Source organism: Pelodiscus sinensis, chromosome 5, assembly GCF_049634645.1.
Source record: "Pelodiscus sinensis isolate JC-2024 chromosome 5, ASM4963464v1, whole genome shotgun sequence".
Lineage (NCBI taxonomy): Eukaryota > Metazoa > Chordata > Testudines > Trionychidae > Pelodiscus > Pelodiscus sinensis.
Window position 1 is genome coordinate 9,124,196 of NC_134715.1, and position 21,967 is coordinate 9,146,162.

Sequence of the window (21,967 nt, forward strand, 5' to 3'; positions counted from 1 at the left end):
TCATTGAGGCAACAAAGTGCAAAATCTCTGAAAATGTTACATGTTATTTATAAATAATGCAATCAAGTCTTTCAGAATGATTGGGCAAGTGATCTGGAAGGGTTGAGTGGAGCTATTTATGTGCCGTCTGTTACTGTCTAGGCACTGTAGCACGCATCACAAGCCAGCACTTAAAAGCTACAACTATTGATTCAGATGACCTGAGGGTCAGGTATGTCATGAAGAAAGATCCCAGTACTGGACGTCTGCAGATGACTAAAATTGATAACCTCGTTCAGATCTCGGTCAAGGGACCCATCACAAGTTTCACCCAAGCTGATATAAATAAAGGTGAGCACATTTCTTAACCCTTTGAGTTCCAGTAAATAAAACTGACTTTCCGCCCATTTTTTTAACCATCCAACCAAAGGAATAGAACATATCTTGTTACATGATATTTAAGGATAAGCGTCTCCATTGTCTGAGTTAATGTAAAACTCGTCACGCTGTCCTTGAAAGCATTTTTTTAATCAGCTTGCATGCATGGAGGGTCACTGAATGTGTGTTTTTAAATAGAAGAGGAGAGGGCATAGGGTTTGGGTGGGGGGGGGTAAGGAGAGAGTAGTTTGACTTCACAAGCTGATGCTATTTGGACTCTGTCTTCACCTCTCAGCAAAGTTGCAAATTAACGCGCTAAAGCAAATGGGCATAAATTAGAGATATTGACAGTTGCCTGGCTCTTCCTCTTTATTTCTATTGTGGTAACATCTGGAGAGGTGCCAGTGCCGGCCCGGTTATGCTGCCCGTTGTATTCACACATCACACCACAAGAATTTCAAATGTAAATGGAAGATGACAGAGCGCAGACAGGGCTGGATTGAGAATGGGGCTTTAGGGGGCGTAGTCCAGGGATTCGGGCTAAGAGGGACCCTGCACAAAGACCTCTGGGCTGGCAAAAGTTCAGGTCTTTTTGCAAGGCTCTGGGTTACAGCCAAAAAAGCCCTTTTTTTCTAGCCCTGCCCGGCAGGAGAAGAGGGACGTGACTCCATGTGCTGCTGTCCCCTCGCCTGCAGGCTCCACTCCCACAACGCCCATGGGCCGAGAATCGAGGCCAGTGGGAGCTGGGGGGGGGGGTGCCTGCAAGTGAGGGCAGAGCAGTGTGCAGAGCTTCCTGCCCCTCCCCCCCACTTGGGGCTGCCCCCCTCACCTACCAAAGGGGAGCTGCCCCCATTGCACTTCAACCCCCTCCCCCAGCCCTGAGCCCCCACCCACACCCTAACTCCCACCCAGGCCCTCTATCCCAACCCTCTGCTCCAGCCATGAGCTTGGGGGCGGGGGTCCCACAAAATCTAATAGCGTTGGGCTTCCAGAAGAGTTCATCGGGCCCAGATATAACAGAATGAAGGTTCACAGGGTAACACTGAGATTGTTACTGGTGTAATGAACAAGAGTTGCATGGTATTTTGTTGTCCCCATAAATCCCAAAGTAATGAGAAAGACACAGCATAAAACATAAATCTGAAATTCCTATAACACTGTAGAGCTTGACAGATCGACACAATCGATAAGGTCATCTAATCCAGTGGCTGCTGGACAGTATGTTGTGACCCATGTAATAGACATAGATTTTCAAAAGAGCCCATGTGACTTAGGAGCAGCAGCGCCGTTGACTCTATTGGACTTGTGCTCCTAAATCACTTCAGCATTTTTGAAAATCCCACCCACCATCTGCTTGTAGTTGAGTTGTGAGCAGGTTGGTCATGTCTTCAGATGTTGCAATACCAACTCCCCATCCCTCAACAGTAAGTTAAAGCTATTTTAGCTAATCACTGAGGGTATGTCTAGACTACATGGCTCTGTCGACGGAGCCATGTAGATAAGTTTACTCGGCAAAGGGAAAGGAAGCGGCGATTTAAATAATCTTTTTGCAGGGCCCTGGAAATGGCCGCCGCGCTGTGCCGAAACGAGGCTTACAAGATCTGCCGACAAAGGGTTCTGGGGTCGGCAGATCTCCATCTAGACTGCCGCACTGTGCCGACAAACAGCTGATCGGCACAGTGCGGCGGCCATTTTTATGTAAATGAAGCAGCGATTATTTAAATCGCCGCTTCATTCCCCTTTGCCGAGTAAAGTCATCTACATGGCTCCGTCGACGGAGCCATGTAGTCTAGACACACCTTGAGGGAATGTGTAAACAGCAAAGTTATTTTGAAATAACAGCCATTATTTCGAAATAACTTTCCTAGCGTCTACACAAGCCAACTGCTATTTCGAAATTAATTTGAAATAGCGGAGGGCTTACTTTGAAATTGGTAAACCTCATTCCATGAGGAATAGCGCCAATTTCAAAACTGCTATTTTGAAATAAGCGCTGTGTAGACGCTTATTTCGAAATAGGGGGCCTCCAGCCCTTCCCAGGGTGCCCTGCTGGCCGCCGTGACCACAACGTAACTTCTGACCTGAAGCCCTGCCTGATTCAGTTCCAGCTGGCCTTACACGTGATTCAGCGTCCAATCAGTGTGGACGCGCTATTTCGAAATAGCAAAAAGCTATTTCCAAATGCATTTTGTGTGTAGAAGTGTTATTTCGAAATAAGATATTTTGAAATAATGCTGTAGTGTAGACATACCCAGAGTGTAGCATGAAGTGTACTTTTAAAATAGCCAGCATCTTTACTGTGAAGGATGGTGATGTGGAGCTGGAAGAAGAGAGAAAGAAAAGTAGCAGATACAGACCTGTGAAGGGAAATTGATTTTCAATACCAAGTGCTTAAAACCTTTCTCTCAAAAGGAAAGAAACAATCGGGGTAGGGAAAGCGGGAGGAGAGGGAGGTGACATACGGATCTGGAAATGGTAGCAATCTCTGTTTTCTGCCAGCTAGGCAGATTCTAAAATAGGTTGCAGCAGCCAATGTTGCGTCTTATACAGGCAGTCCCCAGGTTACGTACAAGATAGGGACTGTAGGTTTGTTCTTAAGTTGAATTTGTATGTAAGTCGGAACTGGTACATATTGTAGGGGAAACTCTAGCCAAACATTTCTCCAGAGCTCAGTTTTATTCTCCCACACCTCACTTCCCTCAGTCCTTTATTCTCAAGCTGAGGTGTCTGCTGAGAAAAGCCGCTCCGCGTCTCCCTGGTCTGCTGGAGGGGGGCGCTAGCTTCCCGTCTCCCTGGTCTGCTGGGGGGAAGCAGCTAGTGCAGGGTTGCCTCACCCCGTTTGTATGTAAGTCGGATCCATGTAACCCGGGGACTGCCTGTATTATGCCACTTTTTTTCCCACTTCTTTCCAGGACAAGTGGAATATCATCATGAGAAGGGAGAGCCCGGAGGGCATTTTGTTTTCAACTTCGATGTGATTGACGTAGAAGGCAACAAACTGGTGGACCAGGCATTCTATATTAGCGTATTAGGTAAAAGATGCTATGTGAGCAAGATTTTCTTAGCTATGAAAGATTATAGATAATTACAGTGAGATTCTCACGCCTGCACCAACGCATGTGTGCTAGATAAAGGGAGTGGCATAAGGGGCTCTAAAAGGCATAGATATCTTGAGAAGAATTTCTCTGATGCAAGAATTGAGGATAACGGTCACCGGTTGCCAGCATCAGCGCAGACAAAAAACAGAGTAGCAATATTGCAATCCCTGCCTCCCTCCCCCCCCCCACACACACTCCTTTTTGTGGCAGCATCCTTACAAGTATAACACCCTGACATTTTAGCTGTAAGTAGCTGAAATAATGAAATATATGATTTTTAAAATCCTTTGACAGTGAAATTGATTAAAATGAACCATGAATTTGGTAGGACCCTACCCATAGACCTTCTGATCTCATCTGACTGTCAGTGAAACAGACCATATAAATTCACTCATCAGTTCCTTTGTCAAGCCCATAACTTCCGGTTGTGCTAGAACAGTATCTTTTTTTTTTTTTTTTTTTAATAAAAACACTCAAACTTAATTTAGATCCATCTATAAGCAAGAAGCCCCCAAATCTTTGAATTAGAGTTCAATCTTGATGATTTGGGTTTCATTTATTGGCAACTCACAACCCACCGGAACCAGAGCATAGGAAAGATCGCTTATTAAAAGAATAGTTCATTATTCATGTCAGGCCTGCTCCAAAGCCTACTGAAGCCCACTGGCTTGAATGCCTTTTGATTCAGGCCAATTGCGATTGTGATTAGCTCTGGTGACATTTAGGTGAAGCATCATGTATTTCATCCCCACATAAAATACTCAGGTAAAAATTATTTGTCTTTTGAAAATGTTTGCTGGAGCATATGTATACATGTGTGCGTGTGTGCGTACATGCACAAACCAAGGAGGATAACTTGATTGTATCCTAATTCAAGCCACTTTACCCCCGCTGCTTTCAGAGGACAGACTTCCCCCCTCCATCATAGCTAACAAAGGGCTGGTCTTGGATGAAAATTCAGTGAAGAAGATCACAACGCTGCAGCTCTCTGCTACTGACCAGGACAGTGAGCCTGCAACTCTCCTGTTCAGAATCACCAAACAGCCGCAGCTGGGTCACCTGGAGCATGCGGCGTCACCAGGTTTGCAAAACTCCCTCTTGACACAGGTTTTGGGGACTTGAAAGCTTTTTAAAAGTTAATTTCTTGAAACATGTCTGGCTGGAATAACAGCCTCAAGGGGATCTCAAACAACCAGGGAACTTAAAAAACAGGCCAGTGGAGATGAGGCATGTTCTGTAACCCACAAAGAGAATTATTGATTCCACTGCTTGATAGTTTAGGACCCATGATAACCTCACCTTCTGGTTTTACTCCGCACTCCAGTTCTGATCTGTAGCTCATGCCACTGGCTTGTGTGAATCTCCCTTTCTTGTGATCCACTATTTCAGACAACTGCAGTGCGCATAACTCACAGTCTCTCTGACTAAACTGAAATTCATGCTGCGTATAATAAGGGGATTCATTTTCATATGCTTCAGGGCTGATTCCAAAATGTCTCAAAAATTCACAACCAGCATCGCTTGTAACTGGGCGTGCCCGGTTTTACCTCAGTATCTTGCCATTGCAGTCATACACATTTTGATATAAAAACTGCAGCCTCTTCCTCTGCATTGCTTAAGATGTATGAATTTAATCACAAAGTTTGGGGAGGGGGGAGAGAGATTCCACATACCCAAGGTATGATGTACCAGCCAACTCGGCAAAAGTTTTATGGGAGACCACTTTGAGCACTGAAGTTGGCTAACATTCTTCTGTATGACTCACCTAATATTTCAGTATGGTCAAAACAAACCTTTTCTGGAGACCTACCAGTGGCTTTTTTGTTCCGTCTGTGAGACTTACAAAACAGTTCCCTCAAATGTAATCTTTGAATCTTATGGTTGCCTTCCAGGGCCAGTTATCCCAGGATATTATGTGTCCGCTAATCCTGTCTAATGAATTACTCTAAACCTGTATCCTCAAACAATATGTTCCTTTGACTTGGATTCTGTTTATCTAGGATTTATTTTTTTAGTGTGACCTATCATTAGATTAATGGACTGTAAATCTTTGCTGTGTTTTCAGAAAGCAATCTGTTCCCTTACAGTTTTGGTTTAGAAAGAAATGAAAGTGGTGAACAAGTGGTTAGCGTTCTTATTTCCTCCAGACTTTTGCCTAGAATGCGAACCAAACACTGAACTTAATACTTGGAAGTTTGAAATAGCGGGATTAACTTTTTTCTCGTTAAGTATGCTGGTTCTGGTGCGGCTGCTCTTTCAGATCTGGAAGGCATCAGACGTCAATAGGATGGAATTCTGTGAAAGAGGTGGTTCCTGTTGTGTAGTTGGCCCTGGCTCTAAGCAAAAAGTACTGGAGCTCTCATAAGAAAGTGTGTCTTTGCAAGCCTTCTAACTTAATGAATATCAAACAGGCTTTGAAAAAAAGTCATCCACTTTTTTTGTTGCTTATCTAAACCAAACCTCTGTACCTTTTGAAGTTGGCCGAAAACTAATTGATAGTAATTTGTTAGAAAATGCAGATTGCAGATTTTATCCAGGTGTTTTCAGTCAAGAGCAACCTGAAATGAGTGGGAGCTAGACATCTGGGTGCTTCTGAAAATCCCACTCTAGGTATTTTTCTGCATCAGTAGGCAGCCAAATACCTTTAAATAGCTGGCCCTAAGTGCCTAAATCACTTTTGAAAATGGAACCTAGGTGTTTTGTTTGGTTTTGAAACTTTTGATAAAGACAAAGTTAAAATGTGAACATATTACATTGTGCACTACATATTACTTTTTTTAGAATCAAGTTAATAGTCAAAGAACCTGACTAAAGATGCTGGCTTGTTGGCTAGGGGAGAGTCCTCTTCTGTGTACACAACAAAGTATGACCAGTTTGGTTTTTTTTGCACTTCCCTTGTGTACATATTTGGTGTGAAAGTTTTTCAATTACAAGGACAGTCCATAGTTTTATACCATAATTCCAGAGGAGGAAAAATCATTTTTTTACTAATAAAATGCAATACAAATTCTTGCTGCTACCAAAAAAAAAAATTGATTTGTTCTTCTGTTTACAATGTAGCTCCTTTATTAGAGCATTTAGTAAGCAGGTCAGGGGATCTCTAGGAAGCTGGCATTTTCTCATAAGATGAATCTCTTTAATAATATCTTCCCAAAACTGTAATTCCTGGACACAACCACCACCATGTGCCCGTCTGTTCCTCTTTCTCTGCAGCACCTCATTTGAAAATTTTATCCTAGATCTTTTTTTATACCAAATAAAGCTGAGAATCTTTTGCCCATGTTCAACAAAACCTGTTGGGGACATCACTGTGTGTCATCTGAGAGATGATGTAATTGTGGGATTTACTGTTCCTCATAGACTGACAGGTACTCCGCATGACCATACCCCAGTCAGTCTGCTGAGAATGTGAGTCAACTTCGTATAATTTTGTCCTTCAGGACGGGAGAATTGTACAGATGAGATTTTCAGGAGCACTCACCATTAGCCTAACTCTGCTTCCGTTGAAGTCAGTAGTAAAACTCTCATAAGCTGAGAGAGCAGAGGTAGGCCAGCTCTTGAGTGCTTGTGAAAGCGCCGGCCTATGGTCCTTCCACTTGTGTGTTGGAGCTATGTATGGGATGGGGACGTGTTTCTGTCCTTCCCAGAGGTTGTTTCAGGTTCCCTGCTCTTGTTGCTTTTCATCGTTTTTGTGGTGCATTTTCCCTGTCCTTTTGTGCTAGGCACAAGGATTAACTCATTCAGCCAGGCAGACCTGGCCTCGCGCAGCATCCAGTACATCCACACCAGTGAGGCAGAGAAGCATGCTGATGCGTTCACCTTCTCCGTCTCGGATGGAGCGAATGAGGTAGGTGGATTCTCTGAGCGGATTGCAGATGGTCGAGTCTTCAGAACAGATGGATGTGTTGGGAGTAAATTCCCCTTTCATCGTATGGGAGATACACAAATGAAATGAAACAAGCCTGGCCTCCTAAGCTGATAACCTAGCATTGGGATGTACTCCTGCTGTTCGTACAGATGGATTTGTCGTGGGTGAGGTGGGGGGGCAGAGGGGTAGCAGGGTGACATAGTGTTCAAGGATGCTGGAAAGAAGCATCAAAATGGGCAGTGTTATATATGAGCTGACCCCATTTTGCTCTTCTCAACATCGAAGACACATCCAGAGTAGGGCATGTCCGTCAAGGAAGGGCCTGTTTTTCTTGCTGTCCCAGGTCAGCCAGATATTTCACATCACCATTAATCCAGTGGACGACGCGTTGCCTGTGGTGCAGAGCCCTGGGATGCGAGTGCAGGAAGGGGTGAGGAAAACCATCACGGAGTTTGAGCTTAAAGCCACAGATGCAGACACAGAGGTAAGACCTGCATTGCTCTCCCATCCTCTCTCCCTGTTCCCTTGCACAACGGCGTTTGCATTCAGAGGGATTGAAACGAATGTCTTTCCGCCCAGCACAGGGCTAAACAGGGAAGCCAACAGCCTGTGCAGGCCCGTGGGCAAGGTAGGGGGGGCAAGGTAGGAGCCCAAGAGGCGGCATTTTAAAGGGGCAGCGGCAGCACAGCCTCCATGCATGTTTCAAAGGTGCAGGTGATCCTGGGTTCTGGGGAAATGCCACGCGGAGCCCAGGATCAGCTGGGGAGTCCCCAGGTGACCCTGGGCTCCACTGCCCCTTTGAAACATGCGGAGGTGGTGTTTCTAAGGGGCAGCCACCACACAGCTGATCTCCGGCTCACCTGTGAGGCAGCTGCCCCTTTGAAACGCCACCTCTGCGTGTTTCAAAGGAGTAGTGGAGCCCGGGGCAGCTGGGGAGTCCGCAGCTGATCTCAGGCTCCACGTTGCACTGCCCCTTTGAAGCACCACAGCGGCACTTCAAAGGGGCAGCACAGCCTTAACGCCTGCGATTAAAGTGAGAGGAGGCTCAGGGCTGCTGTAACTGACATGGCCTACACTTGCAATGCTGAGGCATTTCTATGAGTGGGCATAGAGCTGCCTTGGATGATTTCACTCCACCTGGGGACGGTTCCCCTAAAACAGTGAAATTCCCAGCTGCCTCAGCTGGCCACAACAGGAACTTATGCTGGGTCAGCCACCTTACTCTTGAGCATGTCATTTCTTAATCAAGCCATGGGACCATGTCCCCTGGGCACAACAACAGTATTTCACTGTTGGAATACGCAGCTTGCGCTCTTCTGCCAAAAGAACGAGTGTGTTTGCATGCTGCTACTGCATGAATCATGGCCGTAGAGACTGCATATCAGACAGGGGAACTGAGGGGCCGATCTAGCACGTGACCACTGTTGTCCTCATGGAGATGGTGACATTGGGAGAAGGTAGTTGTCTTGCCCTGGGGCTCTTCTGTCTTTCTCTTGAAATCTTGTACCTGAAAAGAAGACAGGTGAAAAGGTAACAAGCTTGAATCCGAGCTCCGTTGGCCAGACTAACCCACCCCTCCTGCTCAAGGATGTTTTACTGGCTTTGCACCCTTCTCCACCCACCCATTCCTTTGGGCAGGCTGAATTGATCACATTCACCATCGTGCAACCCCCTCGCCATGGGCTGATTGAACACACCAGCAATGGGCAGCACTATCGCCAGACAGCCACCTTCACCATGGATGACATCTACCAGAACCGGGTCTCCTACAGCCACGATGGCAGCAACTCCCTGAAGGATCGCTTCACCTTCACTGTGTCAGATGGGACCAATCCCTTTTTCGTTGTGGAGGATGGAGGGAAAGAAGTAAGGGAGAATGGGGGGAAGAGGGAGATTTCCTGTAAGGGTGTATCTAAACTATACCCCTTTGCCGGCAGAGGCATATAAATTAAACGTATCGAAAGTGCAAATGAAGCCGGGATTTAAATATCCCGTGCTTCATTTGCATAATGGCGGCTGCCGCTTTTCTTCGAAACAGGGTTTTTTGAAAAAAACCCTGCAGTTTAGACGGGGCATTTTCGACAGAAATGTCCCATTTCAAAAGATCAAAAAAATGAGTATTACAGGATCTTTCAAAACAGGGCATTTCTGTCAAAAATGCCCCATCTAAACTGCTGGATTTTTTTTTCCTAAAAGCTCCATTTTGAAAAAAAGCAGCGGCTGCCGTTATGCAAATGAAGCGCAGGATATTTAAATCCCGGCTTCATTTGCACTTTTGATACGTTTAATTTACAACCCTCTGCCGACAGTGATGTAAGTGATGTAAAGCTACCTGAAAATGTCCTGTTTCGTTGGGCTGTTGTATTTTATACCTTTGGGGGCAGATCCTTTGTGAGTATAAATGGGCATATCTCCGTGATGTTAATGGTTGTGTGATGGCTGGTCCGTGGGTGCTGGGTTAGTGCTTTGATTGTATGTGTGCGGATTCTAGGTGTTGTGTGCTTTGTGATTTTTAAATCTCAAAGGGATAGTCATGTTAGTCTGTAACTTTTAAAAACAACAAGTAGTCCTGTGGCACTGTAGAGAACATAAGAACGGCCATACTTGGTCAGACCAAAGGTCCATCTAGCTCAGTAGCCTGTCTGCTGACAGTGGCCAATACCAGATGCCCCAGAGGGAGGGATCACAACAGGTAATCCTCACGTGATCCCTCCCCTGTCACCCACCTCCAGAGAAACAGAGGCGAGGGACACCATTCCTATCCTTCTTGGCTAATAGATTCATGGAGGTTAGGTCCATCAATGGCTAGCTAGTTCTTTTTTGAACTCTGTTAAAGTTCTAGCCTTCACTGCATCCTCTGGCAAAGAGTTCCACAGGTTGACTGTGCACTGAGTGAAGAAAAATTTCCTTTTGTTTGTTTTAAACCTCCTGCTTATCAATTTGACTGACAAAAAGTAGATTTACAATAGCTGAGGATCTGACCCCCAAATTATAAAAATCCACTTAAATTCAAGGCACTACATGGATTTGCACTAGCTGAGAATCAGACATTTATCCTGATGCAATTATAGCTCTCTTGCGGTATCATATTAGCCTTGTGCTTTGCCCAGCAGTGTGATTGCAGTGTAGTCTTAAATCATCTGGTCCATTCAAATGGCTGCAACAAAAGAGGAAAGGTGCTTTGCATCTTCACTAATGTAAAGAAATGGAGCTACCGACCCCACAGGGTAGCAGCGCTATAGAGAGTCAGCGTCAAGTCGACCAGCAGCAAATATTGTCTGCCATTGCGGTATTGGCACTGGGTATTTTTCTGTTAATGCTGTGGGGGAAAGAGGCTAATGCAGATTGTATTTGAACCCCTGTCCCCTGCATCTGTTTCATCTGATTAATCATGGAAGCTCGTTAAGGTCTGACCTCTGTGTCTGGACTCTTGCTTAGATTGTGACAGCGGCACCGCAGCGATTCAAAGTGGACATTCTCCCTGTAGATGATGGGACCCCCAGAATTGTCACCAACTTGGGCCTGCAGTGGCTGGAGTACATGGATGGCATGGTAACAGCTTGTTTTCAGCTCTGTTAGAACTGGCCCGTTCATTTTCCCGGAAGAGGGAGGGGAGCGACAGGCGCAAGAAACTCCAAAATGTCTCATCGCTCTTCTTTGGGACTCACAAAAACCCGAGTGTGCCCTTTGGTCTAGGGAAATGCATGATCCCTCTCTAAGGCCAGGTCTACATTAGACTCAGCCGCTCAGCTTAAAGTACGCAACTCCAGCTACATAGAATACGTAGCTGGAGTCAGCTCACCTTAAGCTATGGTCAGTGGTATTCCCATGGCGGGAGGCCGACAGGAGCACTCCTGGCAAGTGCAGGAGCTGAGGTACCTCTGAGTTTGATTTAGTGAGTCTTAACTAGACTTGCAAAAATTGAACTCTGGAAGATCCATTGCAGCAGTGTCAATCTTCCGGGGAGTGAAGACATGGCTTAAGTAATGTTCCACGGTTCAATTCTTTCAGTTAGCCCCTTCATCAGACCTGCTATGCAGCATCTCAGAAATTGTGTAATCTCTCTGGTGTGGCTTTAATCCAGGCCACAAATCTGATCACCAAGAAGGAACTACTGACTATGGACCCCGACACAGAGGACAAACAGCTGATCTATGAGATAACAACTAGACCCAAACATGGTCATGTGGAGAACAAGCTGAAACCAGGGACAGCTGTGACTATGTTTACACAAGGTAGGGAAGCAGGACTGCATTTTATTGATCTATGGCAACATAGTTCATGTACTAAAGAAACACAGAGACTGATTGTGATGTGCAATGTCCCTGATTTCAGTTGCTGATTTACACCAGTGCAGTAAGAGAATAAGGTCCTTCTCCCCTGTATGAGAAACATGGGGGGGGGGTTAAATTTAAAATGAAGCAAACTTCGATATTTTTCCTCCCAGTTCAAGAAACCAAATGTTTTCCATGGATGTGGTCCTGAATCCAGATCCCTATCAACCCAGTGCTCAGGGCTGTTTGAAGCTGTCGGTTTGATTAGGGCCAACCATAGGTTTTTACACCTTGGTCTGAACATCACCAAAGCTTGTGTGTGTTTGAATGGAAGGTTTGGATTGGGCTCACCCATACATTGGTATCCACCTTGAAGTATTTTGTTTTATGGCTGGATTTTTAAAAACACTTCCAAGTTTTTTCAGCGTTTATTCTGGAGGCATGCTGTTTTAAAGAGTTGCAAGTCACTTCCCCAGTAATTCTTTTATAAATTGAAAATGTTTGGGATGCAGTTTGCAGTACTCACTGAAGAGCTAAAAATGCCTTCTGTAGGTCTAGCTTCTGGCTCTTCTTGTCTAATGAAAATATTACCTTGGCCAGATAATATATTCCTACTTTTCTGATTGCCTTCTGCAAGACAATTGGGTAGACACCTATAATTAATGGCTAATTAGGACTTGATAGTACTATTGGGTAAAAGTTTTCATTTACAAAATGGGCTCAGGTACTCGGGAGCCTAAATCTCCTGGAAAATAAGTTTTGAAAATGGAACGTAGGTTCATAATTGACTTGGATGCTTTTGAAAATTCAGGCTTTGATGACTTACTTCTGCCCAGTGCAAGGAGGACACAGGAGAAACTTGAGTCTCAGAGTGCCTTCTCTGGGTGCTCCTATGGAGAGATGGATTTACACTGCCCCATGGACAACATGAGAGTAAACTCTCCATCTGGCCCTTCTTGTTTCTGTTACAGTAGATCCCAGAGGTACCAATCTAGAACAAGGCCCCATTTTGCTACATAATGGGCAAACACAGAGTTTGTCTTACTTCTTTTCATCAGAACTCCCCAGTCAAGCGCGTCCCATTTTGTGTAAAGTAAATCCCGGCTAACATGAAGGAAGAGACCCAATATTATTATATGGGTAGAGGTCAAGGAGTCAGTTTAACACTGTGGCAAAGCTCAGACACAACTGACTATCTGAATGGGAAGCAACTGTCTAGGAAAGAGAACTGCAGAAAGAGATCGAGGGGTCATAGTGGACCACAAGCTAAATATGAGTCAACTGTGTGACACTGTTGCAAAAAAACCAAACATGATTCTGGGATGCATTAAAAAGGTGTGTTGTGAGCAAGGCACAAGAATTCTTCTGCACTACTCTGCACTGATTAGGCCTCAGTTGGAGTATTGTGTCCAGTTCTGGGTACCACATTTGAAAAAAGATGTGGAGAAATTGGAGACAGTCCAGAGAAGAGCAATACAAATTATTAAAGGTCTAGAGAACATGACCTATGAGGGAAGATTGAAAGAATTGGGCTTGTTTAGTTTAGGAAAGAGAAGACTAAGAGAGGACATGATAGCTGTTTTCTAGTATTTAACAAGGGGTTACAAGGAGGAGGGAGAGAAATTATTCTCCTTGGCCTCTGAGGATAGGACAAGAAGCAATGGACTTACACTGCAGCAAGAAAAGTTTAGGTTGGACATTAGGAAAAACTTCCTAACTGTCCAGGTGGTTAAACACTGGAATAAATTGCCTGGGGAGGTTGTGGAATCTCCATCTCTGGAGATATTTCAGAGCAGGCTAGATAGACTTCTCTCAGGGATGATCTAGATGGTGCTTGGTCCTGCCATAAGGGCAGGGGACTGGACTTGATGACCTCTCGAGGTGCCTTCCAGGTCCAGTATTCTAGGATTCTGTGATTCTATCTCTGCAGCTATATAGTGGCCTTAAAGGGGCACACACTAAAATACAGACCATGATTTAATTAAACACTGCTTAAGCAAATTTATATTAAAATAGTTTACCAGTCAAATTTTGTTAAAAAACATCCTATTTAATAAATCCTTTTTTTTTTAAGTCATGGAAGAAAAGATGAGGTGGGTTTTTCGGGAGCGCAAGGAAGACGCAGTGTGACTTGTGATGGCTCTTGGACCGGAGTGAATGACAAATAGCTACTAGAGTTGCACCAATGTAAATCTTGTGATCAGAATCAGGCCCATAGGGACGTAGGATGCAGCTTTAAGCTTTTCACCTGTAAAACGCTCAGGGTATGTCTACACAGCAGTTATTTCAAAATAACAGAAGTTATTTTGAAACAACTTTCCTAGCATCTACGCAGCCATTCCGTTTTTTTGAAATAGCAGAGGGCTTATTTCGAAATTGGTAAAGCTCATTCCATGAGGAATAGTGCCAATTTCGAAACTGCTATTTTGAAATAAGTGCTGTGAAGACGCTTATTTCGAAATAGGGGGCCTCCAGCCCTTCCCAGGGTGCCCTGCTAGCTGCCTTGGCCACAAGGCAACTTCTGACCTGATGCCCTGCCGGAACTGGTTCCAACCAGCCTTAAATGCGATTCAACGTCCATTCAGTGTGGACCTGCTATTTTGAAATAGAAAAACACTATTTTGAAATGCATTTTGTGTGTAGACACGTTATTTTGAAATAAGCTATTTCTAATTAACTATTTCGAAATGGCTTTTTTCAAAATAACACTGTAGTGTAGACATACCCTCACTGAATGCCTGGCATGGTTCATGGAGACTCTCTTCCTGACAGAGGATGTGAACCTGGGACTGATTCGGTACGTGCTGCTTGAAGAGAAGATCCAGGAAACCGTGGATAGCTTTCAGTTTCTAGTGAAAGACAGCAAGCCCAATATGGTCAGGGACAACGTCTTCCATATCCAGTGGTCTCTCATCAGCTTTCAGTGCACTAGGTAAGCTGCCTCGTCCGACATACAGGGCCTTATTTGGTGGTGGGTGGAAGCTAAGTTACACCTCAGTAAGCAGTTGGTATAACAGGCAGGGGGCTACAGAAAGAGAGACTCTTAGACTCACTTTGCATTTTGGCTTTCGGTTTTCATGCAGCCGTGCTAGGAAGTGGCCGGGGCCTAGTGTATGAGAATAATTCCATGGGGATCAATAATCATTGTTTATTAGTGTATCTCAACGCCCCATTATGCTGCGTGTGAATAAAGGCCAGTCCCAAGTGATGAATCAGCCCTAAAATGAAGCCAGATACAACCCAGTAATTTCAATTGAGAAATTACCATGAGTGTTTACTGAGAAAGCTCTTACACTGTGCTTTTTCATCAGTAGAGCCCAACGTGCTTTACAAGGGAGGGGAGTGAGGTTAGCTCCTGTTTAAAGATGGGTAAACTGAGGCACAAAGTTGCTGTGACTTGCCCAAGGTAAGCCAGACGCTAGTGGCAGAATTCAGATCTCACAAGTCCCTGCCCAGTAGCATAGTCCCTAGAACACACCACCTCTATGCCAGTGTTTCTTAAACTGTGTTCTGCAGCACACCGGAGTGCTGCGGAGAACAGAATTCAAAATGGCTGCACTTAAAAGGGCAGGTGACCTTTTATTGAGGAAAAAAAAGTAGGGGAGAAAGAGGGTCGGGGGAAAGGTGTTTTTTTTCTCCTCAATAACTTTCCCCCAACCCTTTTTTTCCCCAATAATTCTCCCCCCTCCCCCCATAGTGTTCCTCATAAAAAAAAATATTGTTTGGTGTTCCTCCATCTTAAAAAGTTTAAGAAACACTGACCTATGAATTACACTGTGTAGCATTTATCAGCCTGAGTTTGGATAGCTGTGTTCCCTTTGCGTTCAGTGGGAGTGGCATCCACATATCTAAGATTACAGTTTGCCCCATCGTATTTGTCAGTCCCTTAGGGTGTGTCTAGACTACAGAGTTTTGTCGACAAAACTATACCCTCATCTACACTACCGCTGAGTTCTGTCGACATAACGTCGACAGAACTCAGCAGTTTTGTCCACGCTGGTAAACCTCATTTTACGAGGCATAACTCCTTCTGTCGACAGAGTTTCTGTCGACAGAAGGTGTTATTGCATGTAAACTGTCCTTTGCGTCTACACTACCATGTCGACAAAGCAGCTTGCTTTGTCAACAGAACTGAATGTAGTGTAGACGCTCTTTGTCGACAGAAGTTTTGTCGACAGTATCTGTCGACAAAACTTCTGTCGACAAAAGCCTGTAGTCTAGACGTACCCCAACTGTGTCTCCTGATCTCCCCTTCCTTTGAGGCTTGAGTTAAACTGGATGTGGGCTTGCTTCGTGTCGCTAGGGTGTGTTCCATTCCGGTTCTTACACCATGCTCCTCGCCTTGGTGCCCAAGCAGCAGTGAGTGACGTGCTTAACACATCTCCACGTTGTGTACGTTCCCAGCTACAATGTCAGCGAGAAGGCGGGCTTGGTCAGCGTGACGGTGAAGAGGATCGGTAACCTGCACCAATATGCCATTGTCCTGTGCCGCACAGAGCAGGGAACAGCTACTTCCAGCTCGAGCATCACTTCCAAGCCGGGACAGCAGGACTATGTAGAGTATGCAGGCCAGGTGGGTTGGGAAGTTCTACAGGACTATATGCCCCAGAAATAGCCCTAGGGAAAACTGACATCCTCCGAAGTTGAGGGTTGAAGGTGTCTTGTCTTCCCTGCTTGACCCACAAATGAGCTGTTCTGTGGCAGCCTCTACATGCCTTGCCATGTGGCAGAGTGGGACTGGCTGAGCCAGCTCCTTAACACCTTGTTTTGCAGGGTGGGGTATGCATAATCCAATGCAGGGCAATAGTGAACAAGCAACTCAGACATGAGCTCCCACTGCTTTGCTGTGGCAGAAAGAGCTAACACAGTCCTCAGTAAATGGAATGACTCAAAACTAGCGTGAGATCAGAATCAAGGAGCCTGACTCTCCAGTGCTTTTTGCCTTGTGTAGTTGTTTGTCCCTGTGCAAAACTCTCTGAAATGAGAATGTAGAGATTTGCTTTCCCTTGGTCCTGCTGTATATGACTGAACAAGGGAAATTCAGTGAAGAACTGAGCTCAGGACCTGTGTTATCATATTGCCATCCCAACAGCTCCAAACCTCACTGAGATTACTTGAGAGGCTTTCCTTTGACAAGGGTAGGTTTTGGATTGGGTCCCAAGTGAACAAAAGCAAAGCACTTATTAACAAAGTTTCAGAGTGTCCGTACTTTTCAGAAGGGAGCGGAGGTGGAGGATGTCTTTTGCAGCTGTAAACCCACTTTTTGTTCATTTCCTTACAGGTGCAGTTTGATGAATGGGAGGATACCAAAGCATGTACCATTGTCATCAATGATGATGACATCTTTGAGAACCCAGAGAGCTTCACTGTAGAGCTCAGCATGCCAGCTTATGCTCTGCTGGGAGAGATCACCCAGGCCAAAGTCATGATCAGTGATACCGAGGATGAACCCACTCTGCAGTTTGACAGGAAGACTTACCATGTCAACGAGAGTGCTGGCTTCCTGTCCGCCCCCATTGAAAGGAAAGGTTTGTGCTATTACCTTCAGTAACCATGATACTGCACATCCAGATAGTGCTCTTCAGCACAGGAGTTAAAGCTGTTCTATAAACTCTAACTCACTAATAAGAGTTGACGTTCCAGTGTGTGATGTTAGGCCCATTTTACAGATGGATAAACTGAAAGCTACAGAGATTAAATGACAAGGTCCCACAATAAATCAGTGTCATGCACCGTCTTTACTCCCCCCTCTGATGGTGCTTTTGATAATAGAATTTTGAAATATCAACATGTGTTCATCTGGCTCCATTGCTCTTTGAAGCTACCGGGCTTTCCCGGTTTTTCAGCAAATAGATCTTCCTTTCAAGTGATGTCATAGCCGGCCATTGGACTTTAAAGCTAGATGAGGGGGGTTAGCGCAGAACTCTGCCCCACCTTAGTTCAGCTGGGCCCCTTTTTTTCTTTCAAGCCTTTCTTGGGTGCGTCTACACTGCAGGGCTTAACTTGAAATAAGCTATGCAAATTGAGCTACGTTAATTGCGTATCTTTCAAATAGCTTATTTTGCAATAGGGAGAGTCTACACAGCACTTATTTCAAAACAGAGCACTCTGCCTCCAACATCCCTTCCTCGTACAGTGAGTGTTACAGGAGTTGGAGTAAGAAGTCCTCTGGCTTGACAGTATTTTGACACTATTTTGAAATAACTGCCTGCTGTGTAGACGTGGACTAAGTTATTTCGGAATAGTGCTAATTATTTCAAAATAGCGTTGCAGTGTAGACGTATCCCTTGTCTCATTTTGCTGTATTTCCTAACTACAAAGTTGTGCATTTCTGTATAATAAAGTAAACACACCAATTATTTTCCACACTGGATGCCCATGTCCTCATTTTTTTTTAATTTCTGTGACCTTAACCCAAAGCTTAACTGAGATAACACTGGCATTTCCAGGGAGACTACAAGTCAGCTCTTTCTCTCTCTTCCATGAAGATCCAAACTCGAAGTTTAAAACCAGAGTTCTTTCAGGCCTAACGTGAGCCTATGTCCCTTTACCGCTCCTGTAACTTTCTAGCAATAACTCTTCTGTCCTTGTATGTTACTTTGTAGGGGATACCAGCAGCATCGTATCTGCCATTTGCTACACCCTGTCCAAATCTGCTAAAGGCAGCAGCCTTTACGCACTGGAGTCAGGTTCTGACTTCAAGTCGAGGGGGATGTCGAATGAGAACCGTGTTATTTTGGGGCCCGGTGTCACCATGTCAACCTGTGACATCAAACTGATCGATGACAGCGAGTACGAGGAGGAGGAGGAGTTTGAAATTGTCCTGGCAGATGCCTCCAGTAATGCGCGCATAGGGGGCGTGGCTTCGGCCAAGGTGGTGATCAGTGGTCCCAACGACGCCTCCACTGTGTTCCTGGGGAACGCGACTTTTACTGTCCATGAGGATGCAGGTAAGGAAGAGCAGTACTTCCACTGGAACTGGGCTTGTTGTCACTGTGAGTTACTTTCAGTACAAATACTGCTTTCCTAGTGCGTGGTGTAAAGAGCTGAACCATCCAACCAACTGTGTGCTATAGACCTAAAAGGCAGCAACAGCTCTGGCACTTCTTCATCCTGCCCCCAAGTTGGAGCTTAGCTCTGGTTATTACTGTCTGCAAGGCACTGTCCTTTCTGTAGTACCATGGACAGAGGCAGTATGAAGGGAAAGGGCATAGCATGATGGTACCTATTGATGTGCTTTGATTGTTCCCAGCCACGTTCTAATCATGGTTTTACTCTGTGTAACTTTGCCTCCAGGCACCATTGACATTCCAGTGATCCGCCACGGCACTGACCTCTCAACCCCCACCTCAGTGTGGTGTGCAACTCGGACTTCAGATCCTCCCTCGGCCAGCCCAGGAATTGACTATATCCCCAGCTCCAAGAAAGTAGAGTTCAGACCAGGCCGAACAGAGGAGGTATTGGGCTGCGCACCCGGCGCTTAGATGGAAATATTTAATCTCCAGCTCTTTCTCTTGTATAATCACTGTCTTCCCTGGTGTTGATAGTAAAATTTACTGCAGTTGTTTATCAGAATAAAACAGACATAAGTATGTTTATAGATACAGTTGATCCCAGGTTCCTGCCAATAGAATTGCATCAAGAGCTATTTTAATCTAATAAAAAAAAGTGTCGGTGGCAGAAAGAGTTGCCACAAACCTTCCAAGCATCAGCCATGAGCAGGCTGATTCCCCATGTAGGACTGCCATTTCCAGACTTGGCATATTACACTAATCGTAATTGCTTCAGTGCTAACGTGTGCTCCTCGTCTGGCTGTTGTAGCCACCTGTTCTCTCTTGCCGTGTCTTTTCATTGTGAGCTCTTTAGGCAGGAGAAATCTTTTCATTTTGTGGGCAGGGCACCTCGCACAATGGGGCCCCGATACAAAAAAGTAATATTAATTTTAAAAAGCCAAGTGATACTCAGGGCCTATTGGCCAAGTCAAGTTGTTGATTTTGTCCCATTCTGCCATAGTCTCTGTGGAATCCCTGAGTTATCCAACCCATCACTAAGCCTCCTCCATTCGTGGGCGGTCACAACTGGTAATGCTTGGCTATTTCAACTAATCAGCCCCTGAATTTATCCTACATGACACTGAAGGGTGAAGTTCTATCTTTTATGCGTGACCAGGCACTTCACGGGAGACATAGGAAGACAAAAAAGGCACAAATGGCAACTAATCCCCATCCTCCCATTGACTTTCAGTGGGAATTAGATGCCCAACTTTCACTTGTGCCTTTGAGGGTACATTTAGACTACATTCTTTTTTCAAAAGGAGATATGCAAATTCTGGATGATGTGCTAATTTGCATATCGTCTTCCGATTGCTTTTTCAAAAGCATTTTTTCCGAAAGTGAAAGCAGTTTAGATGGGATTTTTTCGAAAGAACCCCCCTTTTTCGAAAGAATCCTGTACATCTTATTTTTTAAGGAAGAAAGTTTCTTTCGAAAAAGGGGGGTTCTTTTGAAAAAATCCCGTCTAAACTGCTTTCACGTTTGGGGAAAAAAATGCTTTCGAAAAAGCGATCAGAAGATATGCAAATATGCATCAAATTTGCATATCTCCTTTCGAAAGAAGAATGTAGTCTAGATGTACCCTGTTAGTCTTCTGTGTGTCTTAAAATTCTAAACATAAGGGTGACAAATACAATAGTAGGGCAGAGCTGGGGTGAGGAAAAGGGAGGATTACAGCACAGTTACTCTACAATCATGTTGCCGAGCTGCCTGCTAGGTTTGTGTCAAAACCCCAGTAGCTGAATCTGATGAGAAGGAAGAATGGTCTGGTTGGTGGGACACTAGCCTAGGAAGTGGGAAATCTCTGTTCAGTTTCCTGCCCCCCCCCCACAGACTTCCTGTGTGACAATGGGCAGAGTCACTTGGCCTCTCTATGGTTTCCTTCCTCATCTGTTCACTGGAGATGCTCGCACCGCCCGAGCTCATAGGAGCGTTGTGATGACAAACACATGAAAGATAGTGAGGTGCTGCAAGAGCCTGGCAGCAGGAACCCTGTAAGCACCTACAATAGACAGATGAATCGGGGATGCTGGATGAGTAGAAACCAGATCAAATCAAGTTGGCATTCTGGGTAGAGAAGGTTCAGATGAAAGAATCTCTGCATCCTGCTCTTGGATGCAATGTGCATTATGTGTGAAGGGCATTTGCATGGACCCTTGCTGTTTGTGCACCTAGAAGAACCTCCAGTTAGTGACATGACTCAGAGGATGAGTCCCGTGGTATTTTCTCTGCTCTGACCAGATACAGTAATATTCCAATAGTCCGGCACTCCTGATAGTCCGGCATCAAAATGGCAAGAGCCTAGTGAGTGAGCTTCGGCAAAAAATGAGTCACAAGGTAACAGCAGCAGCAGCTGAACTGAGCAAAATGGTAAAAAAGGCTTAAAAAACCGAAAACATTACAGTGTACTGTATACAGTATGTACAAGAAAAAGGCTTAAGAACACTTTATATACAGTATATAATGTAGACAGTATATATATAACCAGCTTATAGTACCTCCTGATAGTCCGGCATATCTGATAATCCGGCACCACCTAAGTCCCATAGGTTCCGGATTATCGGAAGTCTACTGTACCAGGGTTTATATGTCAGTAACCTGGCTCTTTTACTTTTCCTCTAGTACTGCACCTTGACAATCCTGGATGATGCCCAGTACCCAGTAATTGAAGGGTTGGAGACATTTGTTGTATACCTAAGCTCACCCCATGGGGCTGAATTGACCAAACCCTTCCAAGCTATAGTAGCCATTAACGACACCTTCCAAGATGGTAAGCTATCCAGTGAATTTATATCAAACCCATTCTAGCCCCTTCCCTTTCATATTTCCCTTGTGTGCTAAGGGAATCTGGCCCTTTTCAAGCAGCTGAGTTGAGGCTTCATCTAAACTCTCACTATATTTTCACCCTGCTGTGTTTTAAACATGATCCTGACCTCTGTGATTTCCTGCCTGGGAGGTATCTGCTTGCTGAAGAAATGTCTCTCTCGTATAACCCCAGAGAAACTGCTTTTTAATAACATGTAATTGTCTCTGCTCCTGAACAATCCGCTAAGATTTGCCCTCTTGGCCTCAGGTTTTTTCTGCCCCTAGCCATAGAAGATGTGATTGCAAAACTAAGAGCAATAGCCTGTCGAAGTATTACCCTTCTTTGTGTGTATCTCCAGCATACAGTACGCATACTGCTCAGACGCATTTACCTGAGGGGATAGCTCCTTCTCCAGTGTGTGCAGACAGGTCGTTACTTCAGGCAAAGTCAAAATGGGAAAGCAAAATGTTCAGTAACATTCTGTGTGTGTGACTGAGGGTTGGCAGGATGAG

General features: G+C 44.9%; 1 protein-coding gene across 2 annotated transcripts in view; it reads left to right on the forward strand.

Annotated features, from left to right (window-relative positions):
- FRAS1 (Fraser extracellular matrix complex subunit 1) overlaps positions 1 to 21,967 on the forward strand; it is a 290,434-nt gene that overhangs the window by 234,258 nt on the left and 34,209 nt on the right. For both annotated transcript variants that reach the window (XM_014578940.3, XM_075929458.1), the window contains exons 44-57: positions 142 to 330; positions 3,270 to 3,389; positions 4,357 to 4,536; positions 7,178 to 7,302; positions 7,667 to 7,807; positions 8,962 to 9,189; positions 10,762 to 10,875; positions 11,408 to 11,558; positions 14,370 to 14,529; positions 16,002 to 16,170; positions 16,879 to 17,125; positions 18,203 to 18,547; positions 18,894 to 19,054; positions 21,272 to 21,419. In XM_014578940.3, the coding sequence (XP_014434426.3) occupies positions 142 to 330; positions 3,270 to 3,389; positions 4,357 to 4,536; positions 7,178 to 7,302; positions 7,667 to 7,807; positions 8,962 to 9,189; positions 10,762 to 10,875; positions 11,408 to 11,558; positions 14,370 to 14,529; positions 16,002 to 16,170; positions 16,879 to 17,125; positions 18,203 to 18,547; positions 18,894 to 19,054; positions 21,272 to 21,419 (2,478 nt within the window). The remainder of the gene's footprint in view (positions 1 to 141; positions 331 to 3,269; positions 3,390 to 4,356; positions 4,537 to 7,177; positions 7,303 to 7,666; positions 7,808 to 8,961; positions 9,190 to 10,761; positions 10,876 to 11,407; positions 11,559 to 14,369; positions 14,530 to 16,001; positions 16,171 to 16,878; positions 17,126 to 18,202; positions 18,548 to 18,893; positions 19,055 to 21,271; positions 21,420 to 21,967) is intronic.